Source organism: Rana temporaria, chromosome 2 (assembly GCF_905171775.1).
Source record: "Rana temporaria chromosome 2, aRanTem1.1, whole genome shotgun sequence".
NCBI classification, from domain to species: Eukaryota; Metazoa; Chordata; class Amphibia; order Anura; family Ranidae; genus Rana; species Rana temporaria.
The window spans coordinates 213090352-213103687 of record NC_053490.1 but is presented as its reverse complement, the minus strand read 5'-3'; the positions used below and the strand labels follow the sequence as shown (position 1 = coordinate 213103687).

The window sequence follows — 13336 nt, the reverse complement described above, 5'->3', positions numbered from 1 at the left end:
TATAGAGGCGCATTGCGGGCGGTTTTGCAGCGGTTTCCCATTGTTTTCAATGGGAAGGAGCGGTATACATGCCGCTCCTCTTACCGCTCCAAAGATGCCGCTGACAGGAGATGTTTTTATCTCCCACCAGCGCATTGCCTCAGTGTGAAAGCCCTCTGGCTTTCACATTGAGTCTGCAGTGAAGGAGTTTTTCAGGCGGGATAGCGGCGCTATTTTTAGCGCTGTACCGCCTGAAAAAACCCTCAATGTGAAAGGGGCCTTAATCTTCTAACAGAACAAATACTCTAAGTGCACAGCCAAGATAACAGGAGTAGCTAAAGGACAACTCTGTGAAGGTCTGAGTGGCCCAGCCAGAGCACAGACTTGAACCTGATTGAACATCTCTGGAGAGATATGAAAATGGCTGTGCACCGACACTCCCCATCCAACCTCATAGAGCTTGAGAGGTCATGCAAAGAAGAATAGGAGAAGAGAAGGGATCACCGCTCCAGGTGGGTCACTATGTAGAGATGGACTGACTCAGGATACCGTGGGTGCTGGCGATGCACTGACCATGCATAAGATACGAAGAAAGAGGATGGGTAGCCGCACTCCAATGACCAAACTCAGTGCGAAACGCGTCGGCTATCTACCTGTTCCTTTGTTGCACCTTGTGAAGTGATGTACTTGCTGTGTTTTTTTGAATAAAAGACAACCGTTTGGTCATTGGAGTGCGGCTATCCATCCTCTTTCTTCGTATCTTAAGAATAGGAGAAACTTCCCAAAAATAGGTGTGCAAAGCTTGTAGCATCATACTCAAAAAGACTTGAGGCTGTTAAATGGTGACAAAGGCGCTTCAACAAAATATTGAGCAACGGTTGTGAATACTTGTAATTTTTTCGCTTTTAATTTTAAATAAATTTGCAAAGATTTCAAATAAACTTCTTTTACGTTGTCATTATGGGGTATTGTTTGTAGATATTTGAGAAAAATAATAAAAATGTAATCTATTATGGAATAAAGCTGTAACATAACAAAATGTGGAAAAAGTGAAGCGATGTGAATACTTTCCAGATGCACTGTATATGAGCAACTTTATACATACAATTAGGGATGTGAAACCACTGTAATTATATTTTGCCAACCCTGACCATTGAGTTTGAGTGACACTGCTGAAAAGGAGAAAAAGGACGAGGGTTTGTTGTGGGTCCAATATTTTTTATATAAAAATAAATTTTTCTACTACAAAAAAACAAGACACTACACTGGATTAAAGAAAGGGAAAACGTTTGCAGTATGCTGGTATCTTCAAAAGATAGGTGCTCTGCCGCATGGTTCTCTGCAGCAATGACCTTTTCAGCCTTGGGAGTCGAAGGCTTTGTTCACATATAGGCGATTGGGAATCATGGGCATTCATCCCGGACGGCACTACAAACATTTTTGCAATTTTCATGCGAGAAATTGTAAAAGGGTATACGTTATGTATAGAGTGCAGGGATAAGGAGTGGGTAACACACAGGTTCCAGGGTTCATGAATATGTAATGCACATAATACAGCCTGCTGAGTGGCTGCTAAGGGTTACAGCATTACCATTTGCATTGCCATACTAAAAAAGGCCAATCAGAATTAAAGCGGTGTTCCACCCAAAAAAAAGAAATAATTAAATGCCAGCAGCTACACATACTGCAGCTGCTGACTTTTAATAAGACACTTATCTGTCCTGGAGTTCAGCAATGTCGGCACCCGCAGCTGATGTTTTTCATCAGCTGTCGGTTGCTGTCGCCGCCATTGCTGGTAGAACATCTGCTGAAAAACATCTATAGTATATTTAACTGAAAAAAAAAAACAAAAAAAAAAAACCACACAGTCCTGTAGAGTAAAGCAAATACTGTATTTAAGGAAACCGCTACTATGAGATATATGGAAACTGATAATCACTGACCTGAAATACACTTTGGAGTCACTTACCTAAAAAAAAGGATCTAGCAATTGATGTCAGAACCCTCTATTTGCATACTTGATCTGGATCAGTTTAAAAGGGAGTTGTAAACCCTCAGGGTTATTCACCTTAATGCAAGGTAAAAAAAAAAAAAAAAAACTTTCGTAATGCAGCCCCCCCCCTTTATTTCCTGAGCCGATTGTTCCAGCGGCGGGGATGAGCACAGAAGCTCCAGCCGCTGTCTCAGGTCCTCATTGGATAGATTTATAGCAGCTGTCAATCAAATCCAGTGACACGGGAGTCGTGGGCAGGGCCGAGTCCTGCTGCAACAGGACTCAGGAGCGTGTCCCCACATAAGTGCCCCCTTAAAAAAGCTGCTCTCCGTGGGGCCACTCGAGAAGAGGAGGAGCCAGGAGAGCCACAGGGAACCCCAGAAAAGGAGGATCAGGTCGCTCTGTGCAAAACCCTTGCACAGGAGTTAAAAATACGAACTTTTACAATCACTTTAAATGTAGAATTTAAGAAGTAAAGCCCAACACAAATGACTACATTAAATAAACAACTTTAAGATATTGTCACAATCACAGTTCTTAAACAATATCACAAACAGCAGTACATAAGGTAGTTATTTTTCCAAAAACACATTAGTACTGTGGAGAAACAAAACAATGCACACACAGTAACAGAATACACTATTTACACAACTACTTTGAGTTAATGATATTCACAAAATGCTTAAAATTGTTACCACCAACACAAAGATAGAAGCAGTTTTATTTTCAGTAGCGCTTTAACCAGCTGGGTCAATAGCACTGAAAAAAAATGACAAACTAAAACACTTTTCTTAGCATGAGATCACTGCCATTTTAAAATTTTCTGAAAAACAATTAACCTACAATTCACTATATCACTCTCCAGGGATCTATAGTTTCTAGTGTAGAATAGATAAATTGTGGTTAAGCAAAATATCTATGTAGTGTCCAAACTCGGCCTGTGCTGCTCCCTGCCAATATTGTCACTAGAAGTAAGACTATTTAGGTTACATTTTGGACCTCAAAATTAGCATGCAGCCTAGGAGTTATAAAATGGCAGCTTCCATTTGAACTCTCACACAGTTCTTTTTTTATATATCAAAAGAGTCCTGTTATAGTTTACAGTCAATCTTCCTCATTGTCATCCTCGAGAATGTCATTGAAATCCAGTGGTTTAATGGCATCAACCAGTGCAATGGTGTCAATTGGTTTAATGTCGTCAATCGGTTTGTCGTCAACCGATTTAATATCGTCAACCGGTTCATTGTCAACCGGTTTATTGTCATCAACCGATTTATTGTCATCAACCGATTTATTGTCATCAACCGGTTTATTGTCATCAACCGGTTTATTGTCATCAACCGGTTTAATGGCCTCTTCTTTGTGGCGATTGTCACAGTGTGTTTGATGTTTTTTGAAACCCCTTGGATGGTCAGTCTGAAAATTACATCTGTGACATTTATACAAGCCTTTAGTGTGAGATGTAAGATGGTTCTTCAAGTGCGTCTCCATCACAAATGTTTTCCCACAGGTTTTGCATACAAATGGACTTGGCATATTATGTCTGGTGATCAGATGGTGTAGAATGGGCCCCCTTTTCAAAGGCCGGCAATCACATAACAAGCAATGAAACCTGCCCTTTACACGTTTAACATGTTTCAATATTTCTTCATCTTTACCAAAACCATCTTTATCATCTGATGCATCAATGGTTTCATGAACAGTTAGAGAAATGTCTGTGGTGTTTATAGTTTCAAGTTTGTCCTTAGACCACGGTGTAGCTTTGTACTCAGAAAAATGCAAAACTCCAGGCAAGCGTGCGGGAACATTTATATTTGTAGAGGTACCTGCAACGTCCTTCTGCTCACTAGGTGTGCCCTCATCAGGAATTGCATCATCTTCTGAAAATGGGGAGGAACCTTTCAATACTGAAGTAGGAGCATCATCTGTACACTCAGAGTCTTTCAACTGAGTGGGAGTTGTATTGCCCTCCAAATATTTAGGCATATCTTTAGAAGGAGAATAAGCTTCCTCCTCATCAGAAAACTCCATTATACCCTTTGAAATTGCTGGGGTGTCATCATCTTCTGAAAACTCCATAATGTCTTTTGACAAACCTGATGTTCCTTCTTCAGAAAATTCCATTGCATGTTTTGATACATTTGTGGTTTCCTCCCCTTCTGAAAAGTCCATGATATTTTTTGCTGCATTTGCAGTTTCTTCTTCATCTGAGAAGTCCATGGCATTCTTAGGTATAATAGTGGACTCTTCCTCCTCCTCCTCTTCTAAGAAATCCATTAATTCTTTTGATGGAGCTGGAGCATCTTCCTCATCCTCAGAAAAGTCCATTTCTTTTCCTGTGGCAGATGCATTTTCTTCTTCAGAAGAATTTTGGAGATCCTTTAATGGAGCAGGAGCAGCTTCATCTTCAGACATGTTATCTGTAGGCTTTTCTTCAGGTGGCATCTCATCCTCAGAAATGTCCTCAATCCCTCTTGAATGGTCAGGTATAGGGTCATCTTCTGAAGAGGACTCAGCCTCCTTTTCCTGAGGTGCAGTTTCCTCATCTTCTGAAAAATGTGGTATGCCACCTGGTAAAGCAGGTTCATCGTCATCATCATCTGAAAATTCTGGTATGTCCTTTGATAGAGAAGATGCTGCATCATCCGAAAATTCAGTGCCAACTTTAGCCCTCACAGAACTTGTTTTTTTCAGACTACTGCTAGTATTGCTGGATTCAGACTCTGGTAAATCAGGCTCACTAAATGACTCCTTATCTTTAGTCTCTGCAGACATCTCACTAACTTTCTCTATGCTGCTGCTTTTAAAATCACTATCTGAGTTATCTGGGTAATCGTGAGTTGGTGCTTTCTCTGGCCAAGAGGTAAGTGTATCATTCTCTTCACTCTTTACAGCTTCATTGGTCTTGATTTGATCTTGCTCATCCACATACTTGTCATCTTCACTTTCCAAACTTTCTGAATCATTCTTCTCAGAGTCTACTTCTGAAGCTGGTTCTGACTTGGGCTCAACAATAGGCTTGGTTTCTTTGCGCCATTTGTCTGGCACTGCATGCTGACCTAATATATGATAATACACATTGGCAAACAACTTGCTTGTGAAAAAGCATCGATGGCAATGGAACAATCGTGCACTTTTCTGGTAAAAAACTAGTTTTCCTAAGCCACCAGTATCAATTTCCTCACAGAATTCTGGGTGAATGGTTCCCATGTGAATTTGTGTACTCTTGAAGTCACTTCCATGAAAACTGCAGCGAGTACAGTCCAGCTGATTTTCTATGATCTCCATTATTTCTTGTCACCAGCAATATCAAGTCTTGTAAAAATCTGTTAGCATCTAAAGAAAAATAAAGAAATGTAAAACATTTGGTGCAAACTTAAATTTAGAAGTTACATGCATGCATTTATAGTATCACTGAAAGGCCAAATATACTTTGATGGCACCCTCTATTCCCCCCTTTCCTGTCGTCCTCAATACATTTTCCAATGAAAGTACAGACCACAGATCTACAGGTCCGTGGCCTGGACAGCATATGTCCTGTTTGATGTTTGGCATCCTGAAAACCAGTTGCCATGTGTTGGGTTTGGCTATAGAGAATAACCCCCATTTCTGCAGCTAGATCGGTACACTTATCTGAAACAACCATTATTACAGCCTGCTTACTACTAACTGCAAGTTTGTTTTGAAAGTGAATGGCACAAAACATGTGCAGGTCATTGATAAATGGCTCCATGACCTGCAAGGCTGCCAGACATTGTTTTAATAGGACACACTGTACCTATTCATAACATTCTGAATAAGCGGTTCCTCAAAGATTTGTGGAGTGTCTTTACTACATAGTGTGGCCATCCACTTGTCTTATTGTATTTCTCTTGGTTGTGAGATGGGCAAGCAACTTGATGCAAGGACTTTTGGAATGGGTATTATGTGGATTGACCTGGAGCGGTGCTTTACTTTTGTTGCCAGACACTACTGCTCACAAAAGCAACAACTACTGCTGCTGACAATAGCCTCCCCCTTTTAGCAGAAAGACTAGTTTTAAATTTTCAAGCATTTCGAGAACAGTTCATTAGGGTTTCCATTTTATTTCCTAATTTTTATAGTAGAGAATATAGAAGATGAAAGCAACCCACTGCAGATCTCATTGCCATAACAAAAGAAAAAAAAAAACACATGTATCCATCACAATACCCCTAAAATTTAAACTTGCAGATTGTTAGGAAGGATTTAAAGTGGTTCTAAAGCCAAAATTTTGGATTCATGTTACATGTTCCACCTGACTTTAGGGTGGAACATGTAACATGTTCCTAGTGCTGCAGCTCTCTACCCACTAGGGCTGTTGAATATAATCGTAGCATCAAGACTCGACCGCCGGCGATTTTGCATCGATGCTACGTCTTGCAATAATCAATTTGAGATGACGTCACCTGTGCGCCGCTATTTCCCCTGCCAAAGAAGTGAAAACAGCCGAAGGCACCTTTTTTCCCCACCCCCGATAAACTCAAAGCAGCCAAGTGTCTTTGGCGGTAGCCGCGCCTCTTTTCCCGCCCCTCGACGAACTGGAAGGAGCCGTAGGCATCCCGCCCCCCCTCGCTGACAGCATCCCCAGCCGCGTCAACATGGGAGACACGTGGAGTGAGTGTCTGTGTATCCCCAACGATCGCTCCCGAGTGAACTCCCCAGAGCCTTCCTCCTTGGCTCACCTCACGCTGTGTGCAGTGTGCACACACAGGCTGCCTCAGCTGCTGCGGAAGACCCGAGATGCCAGACAGCGCGGTTGTCCTCTGTCCTCCAGTTCCACTGACAGGCTGCTCGAGAGTCATCATCATCAGGTACATTGCACACTGGCAGAATTTAATGGGGCACAGTAGTGGCAATAGATGGGCACACTGGCAGCAATAAATGGGCACACTGGGAGCAGAAAAAGGGCACACTGGGAGCAGAAAAGGGGCACACTGGGAGCAGAAAAAGGGCACACTGGGAGCAGAAAAAGGGCAAGAAAATGGGCACACTGGGAGAAGAAAATGGGCACAGTAGTGGCAGCAATAAATGGGCACAGTAGTGGCAGCAATAAATGGGCACAGTAGTGGCAGCAATAAATGGGCACAGTGGCTGCGTTTGGCACAGTGGTGGCATTTGATGGGCACAGTGGTGGCATTTGATGGGCACAGTGGCTGCAATTGATGGGCACAGTAGCTGCGTTTGATGGGCCCAGCGGTGGCGTTTGATGTTTTTTTTTTGTTTGCGCCCCCCCTCAACATTGAGCACCAGCCTCCACTGACTACTAGTGATAATATAACATATTATATATCATTGATGCACCATTATGTGAACTGAAAATTTGCCATATTATGAAAACATTAAAGTGACCAATGAGCATGACAATGCCATTTCAACATTAATTATGGTTTATGTATGCCTTATTGTCTTGGTGATTGATTATCATCACAACTTCATTGATTTGAAATTGATCCCCTTTTTTGTACAATTTTTTGATTTTGCACTGCATGTGTGGGGCAGTAATGAGCAAAACCAGGAATCATAAAACAGAAAAAAAAAGGGATCAATGAAGTTGTGATGTGAATCAAATCACTAAGACAATTAGACATACATAAACCATAATTTATGGAATGGCATACATAGTCGTTTGGGGGGACGTTATGGGGACATTGTCTGCAGTCCATCTCTTGTATCATGTCTGCAGTCTCGGACCCTCTCTTGTAGTATTTTGGGGTCAGTCTGGAGCTCTTCTTTAAGTTGTCTGTGTTTCCACTTTGCTACATGCAGAGTTTTTTTTAAGACCAGATAATTAAAAAAAATTCTGACTGCTTGATTTTTTTGGATGAAAACACGTGGAGTAATCTTGATGCCCTACTACCCACCCTTCCTGTGACAGCAGTATGGCAGAAGGGCCTAAGTCTGTTTTTCCAACTTATTTTACCAGGCCAAGTTGTCCAGACAAAGTAGCAGAGTTGAGACAAACCATTTGACACTGGGAGGAGTGCTTACAATGGTCAGCTTTTATTAATTTATGTAAAACCTTTAACCCTAAAAAGGAAAAGGCACCCTGCCTTTGCGATCTACTGCAGGTGCCAATACATTAACGCCACCCCAAACACAGACTGCAAACATAGTGCATTTGCAAGCACCAGATCACATGGTACCACAGTACCACACAATTTGGTGCAGTGCGTTTGTCAAAAGTAGTGCATGCACTAATTTCTGTGCGTTCTAGTGCAATTTGCAGCCCATTAATTAAGGTGTCCAATTTACTACTTCATCCAGAATGTAGACACCCTAGGAAAGGAAGTATGCTAATGGCTGGACCACCACATCTATGGACTGATAAGCTGTAATATATATTGCGCTTACTACCTATTTCAGGATGGGTACATATTGCTGTAAAATCAAAAATACTTTACTGACTACCAATATAAATGACTCTAGGTCAATCTCACAAATTGTTTAACCACTTACGTCGTTATACAGCGCTACTTTGAAGAGGAATACAGTTGTAATGGTAGAAGCTAGCTACCATAACTCTGGTTTCCTCTTCAAGAGCAGGCAGTCTGCTTTCAGGTAAAAGTGGCCTCTGTGGCAGATTTGCCGCAAGATCACTTTTATCGGCGGCGGGAGAGGGCTCCCCCCTCCTGCCGCTCTCCGGTGCCCTTCGCCGCTTCCTGGAGCCATCAGCAGCGGCGAAGGCAATCAGGTCCTGTCCCTGGGCTGACACGGAGACGAGTGAAGGGAAGATGGCCCCCACCCGTCTCCATATCATTGCAGGATGGAAGCGACGCCAAAACGTCACTATAAATATGTATGGATTACTGTATAAATGTCACTGGTAGGGAGGGGTCAACACTAGGGGGCGATTAGGGGTTAAATATGTGTGGGAATAGGACTGACTAGGGGAGGAGACATATCGTTGTTCCTACTTAGTAGGAATAAATAACATGTCAACTCGCAACTGACAGAACAGGGATTTGTGTGTTTACATCGAGGGCCCCCGCTGTGCAGCGGGCGCTTCCAGCGGCTCTTAAAGGGAACCCCGTACACGTATGGAGTTTCGGGCAGCGGTGCCATTGTGCCGCAGTATATGTGTGTGAGCCGGTCGCTAACTGGTAAAAAAAATATTTAATTTAGGAAATTCTGTATCATTTCTTATTACTTAACCGTAAGATTTTATGAGATGAAGGAAAAAAAATTAAAAAATAAAAAAAAATTTGGCATCATATATCAGCCGCTGCGATTTCGAAATATTGGCATAGACTAGAGAAAAACCAATATCGGTCAACCTCTACCCGCAACCACAGCCCAGGGTTGTGGGGAGTAGGCCTTTGTCCCCATCATCATGGGGAGACAAGGTGCTTAGGGGTGGTGGCAGAGCCCCACACCTCCTCATGTTGAGGGCACGTGGCCCGATATGGTTTAAGAAGCGGTGTTGAGCTGCTCGCTTATCCCCTCCCTTTCCTGACCTGCCAGGCTGTATGCTCAGAGGGCCTGTGGGGGGACACTGTGCCTTTATTTTATTTGATCATGGCGTTCCCCTTTAAAGCCATACCAGACCTGAAGGACCTGGCATGCAGGGGGGCGGGGGTGACCCAACGTTGTTTTTTCATAATTTTTATTTGCCAGCATGTTTTCTTTACATTCAGCTGAAAACCCGCCAACAGGTGAGTCAGCCAGCTTCCTAGCTACTACTTAGCAACCAGCTATTGGGGGGACAACCCAACACTGTTTCTGACAAATAGTGCATGCAGCAAAACCCTGGTGCTAAATATTGCATGTTTTTTTACTCTCTGCTCCATTTGTGAATTGGAGTTAAGAGCTTACCGCATGGTATTTTGGCGATATTTACCGGCACATTTTTCATTTCACAATCGTATTTTTTTTTTTTGTGTGTGAATTGACTTTTTTTTTACTGCATGTGATTAATTTATGCAGATGAGTCTCGTGACTGTGTTATGCCATGCGGGTAAAGATTAGTGAATTGACCCCAAAGTGTTTAACATTTTTTGCACCAGCAGTAGGGTAATTTAAAAGTTTTATACAAGTCAGCTTAAAAACATTGCCTCTCCCTTCCCCATACCTATGCTGCAGACAGTTTGTAAAAGTTTAGCATTGCATTACTTTTTTTTTCAGCTTCAGTGTGATCACTGAACACAATGCAAATTTGCAACATTTCTGAAACACATGGCAAAGCATGCATTTGAAAACACATACGAGAATGGAGCCTCATTGTTCTTGTGTAATCGCACCAATTTCACTTACAGGCACCATTTACACCTAGAGTAGTAGAAGCACATGTTTTTCCAGTGACACACATAAGGCAGCCAATTAAATTTAATGGGCTGTGCTACACCTGGCAAGGTAGCTCATGGAACATTTTTGGAAGTTTTTTTTACTGCATTTGTCCCCGTTTTTAACTTGTGACAAAATGTGTGTTTGCTTCTGTGTTTGGTGTACCAGCAACAACACTCAAAGCCTAACTAGGTAATTATAGGCATATAAACGTGGCCAAGCACTATACAAACTCAGGTAGGCTCTTGCACTACATCAGGGTTGGGTCCCGTGGACTGCATGCAGCCTAAGCCCATCTGAAGATACCATGGGGAAGCCAGGTAAATGCATGCATGGAGAAATGCCGGGGATGTTGTGAAAACGTAGTTGATGGGTGAAGGGTGTGTGCTAATGAGGTCAGCTGGTAAACTCCTTCCTGTGTCTTATTGGCTAGTCTGTACACCAGGGAGTTTCTGAAGAGTTCTGCAAAATATAGCCATGGATGAGGTAGACTTGGTTTTCAAACCAAAGCACATTAATGGTATATTGATACATAGGGGAGCTAGATTTTAGGGAAAACAAGTGAACTCGGCCTTTATTAAAGCTTGGCAAATGCCATGTGTGTGTTACATTTTCTATTTGTTTTAACCACTTCCCGCCCGCATATGACGTCCCTGACTTTGAGTGGGTATATCTGAATGATGGGTGCAGCTACAGGCATCATTCTGATATTGTCTTTTTCAGATGGCGATTCCCTACACCAGATGTTCTTACGGGTTTCTCCCCCTGCTGCTGCTTCTACCGACTCACCGCTGCGAATGGTGAGTCAGAGTCAGGAACAGCTAGCCCAGGATGTTTACCAAAGAGATTTTTGGTGGACCAGATGGTCGCCGGAGTCTCTATGATTGTCGGAGGCTGATCAAAAATTATGATTTTTACATATAGGAGAGAAATTTCAGAAATGGCCTGGGTGGCAAGTGGTTAAAAAACCCAGTAGATCCCCGGCCCAGCCTACAGATACCCTTGTCCAGCAGATCCCCCAGCCTACAGGTACCCGAGTCCAGCAGATCCCCCAGCCTACAGGTACCCGAGTCCAGCAGATCCCCCAGCCTACAGATACACCTTGTCCAGCAGATCCCCCAGCCTACAGATACACCTTGTCCAGCAGATCCCCCAGCCAACAGGTACCAAAGTCCAGCAGATCCCCCAGCCTACAGATACACCTTGTCCATCAGATCCCCCAGCCTACAGGTACCAAAGTCCAGCAGATCCCCCAGCCTACAGGTACCAAAGTCCAGCAGATCCCCCAGCCTACAGGTACCAAAGTCCAGCAGATCCCCCAGCCTACAGGTATCAAAGTCCAGCAGATCCCCCAGCCTACAGGTACCCAAGTCCAGCAGATCCCCCAGCCTACAGGTACCCAAGTCCAGCAGATCCCCCAGCCTACAGGTACCCGAGTCAAGCAGATCCCCCAGCCTACAGGTACACCTTGTCCAGCAGATCCCCCAGCCTACAGGTACACCTTGTCCAGCAGATCCCCCAGCCTACAGGTACACCTTGTCCAGCAGATCCCCCAGCCTACAGGTACACCTTGTCCAGCAGATCCCCCAGCCTACAGGTACCCAAGTCCAGCAGATCCCCCAGCCTACAGGTACCCAAGTCCAGCAGATCCCCCAGCCTACAGGTACCCAAGTCCAGCAGATCCCCCAGCCTACAGGTACCCAAGTCCAGCAGATCCCCCAGCCTACAGGTACCCAAGTCCAGCAGATCCCCCAGCCTACAGGTACCCAAGTCCAGCAGATCCCCCAGCCTACAGGTACCCAAGTCCAGCAGTTCCCCCAACCATGTTAATCCCCTGCTCAATAGAAACCCCTAGCTCCGATTGACAGATGGCAAGGACACACCTCCTCACTAATCCAATTTTTACCGACAAATGTGCATCGCACGTTATTGGGGGTGCTGGCATCACTTTACAGGTCGTGTTTGGTTGGCGATGACGTTGGGAAATTTTTGCCGCAGACACGAGACAACATCGCCCCTGCAGCATGGAAACACCCCCACCTTAAAGTGGTTGTAAACCCGTACACACACTTTCCCTACAGGTAAGCTTACCTGTAGGTACTGGAAATATCTTACCATATATACACTTGCACCGACGTCATCGGTGCATGAGCACTGAAGAAAGGGCCATATCTATAGGGCTTGTGCCGTGACCAGCGGCTCCCGCATGCATGCGCGGGAGTAAGTCACCTGACTCCGGCCAGTCACGGCCCCGGAAAGAAGAGGCGTGAAGATAGATGCAACCATCAGCAGGGACATAGTTTACAGATAAGTGCAACATAATGGGCTAGTATGCGATGCACACTAGCCCATTATGCTGTGGAAAAAAAGAGGAAGTAAAATCCATCAGGGTTTAAATGCTCTTTAAGAGGGGAAGCAGTAAAAACGCAGTTCTACCTTGCATTTTTATGGCCCCCCAAACATAATGCGTGCACACATCTCTCAGGAGCACAGAGAAGCTCTACCCCCAGTAGTAGTGTGGAATAACTCAGACTATACTAGTACGGAGCTGGCCGAGTCCCTACACCTCACACTCATCACGTCCAGAGCGCCAACTGGAATCAGACCACGCCCACCAAAGCCCGCGGCGCTGTGTACTTTGGTTGCGCTTTCTGCTATAAACCATACACCTCTATCCCCTCCGTACTACCCACGTGGGTCCACTTCTCCACTTACAATGTGAGCTTGACGCAAACCCCAGCACATTATTCAGTAGCTAGTGGCCGCTCGGGAAAACCACATGTCGCACACCCGTCAGTACTGCCCCCGACCGCACACTACACATGACCAGCCCGCTACACTGCACCCACGTGACCCACTGCGCACACTGATTTTGCACCCCGCAATCTTATATACACACACTCCCAGCAAGCATCACCCACAACACTGCCCTGCGAGACATCTTACCGCGCTCACCAGCACGATTCGCCAAGCTCCGCCTCCACCTTACGTCACTTCGCAGGCGACAAGCCGCGGGACAAATCAAAAGCAACCATGGTACGTCATCACGTTGGTCCAGACTTT

General features: G+C 44.4%; 1 protein-coding gene across 3 annotated transcripts; it reads right to left on the bottom strand.

The window, feature by feature from the left end:
* Positions 1-2465: 2465 nt before the first annotated feature.
* Positions 2466-13300, bottom strand: CHAMP1 (chromosome alignment maintaining phosphoprotein 1). 3 transcript variants are annotated; one of them, XM_040336380.1, is made up of 2 exons: positions 13220-13300; positions 2466-5308 (listed from the first exon to the last, which is right to left on the bottom strand). In XM_040336380.1, exon 2 carries the CDS (start codon positions 5258-5260, stop codon positions 3077-3079), a length of 2184 nt encoding a protein of 727 aa, XP_040192314.1. In that variant the 5' UTR covers positions 5261-5308; positions 13220-13300; the 3' UTR covers positions 2466-3076. The 3 variants fall into 3 exon arrangements, with proteins under 3 accessions (XP_040192314.1, XP_040192316.1, XP_040192315.1); XM_040336382.1 differs by having other exon boundaries at positions 13229-13250; XM_040336381.1 differs by lacking the exon at positions 13220-13300 and adding an exon at positions 12989-13083.
* Between the last annotated feature and the right edge of the window lie 36 nt (positions 13301-13336).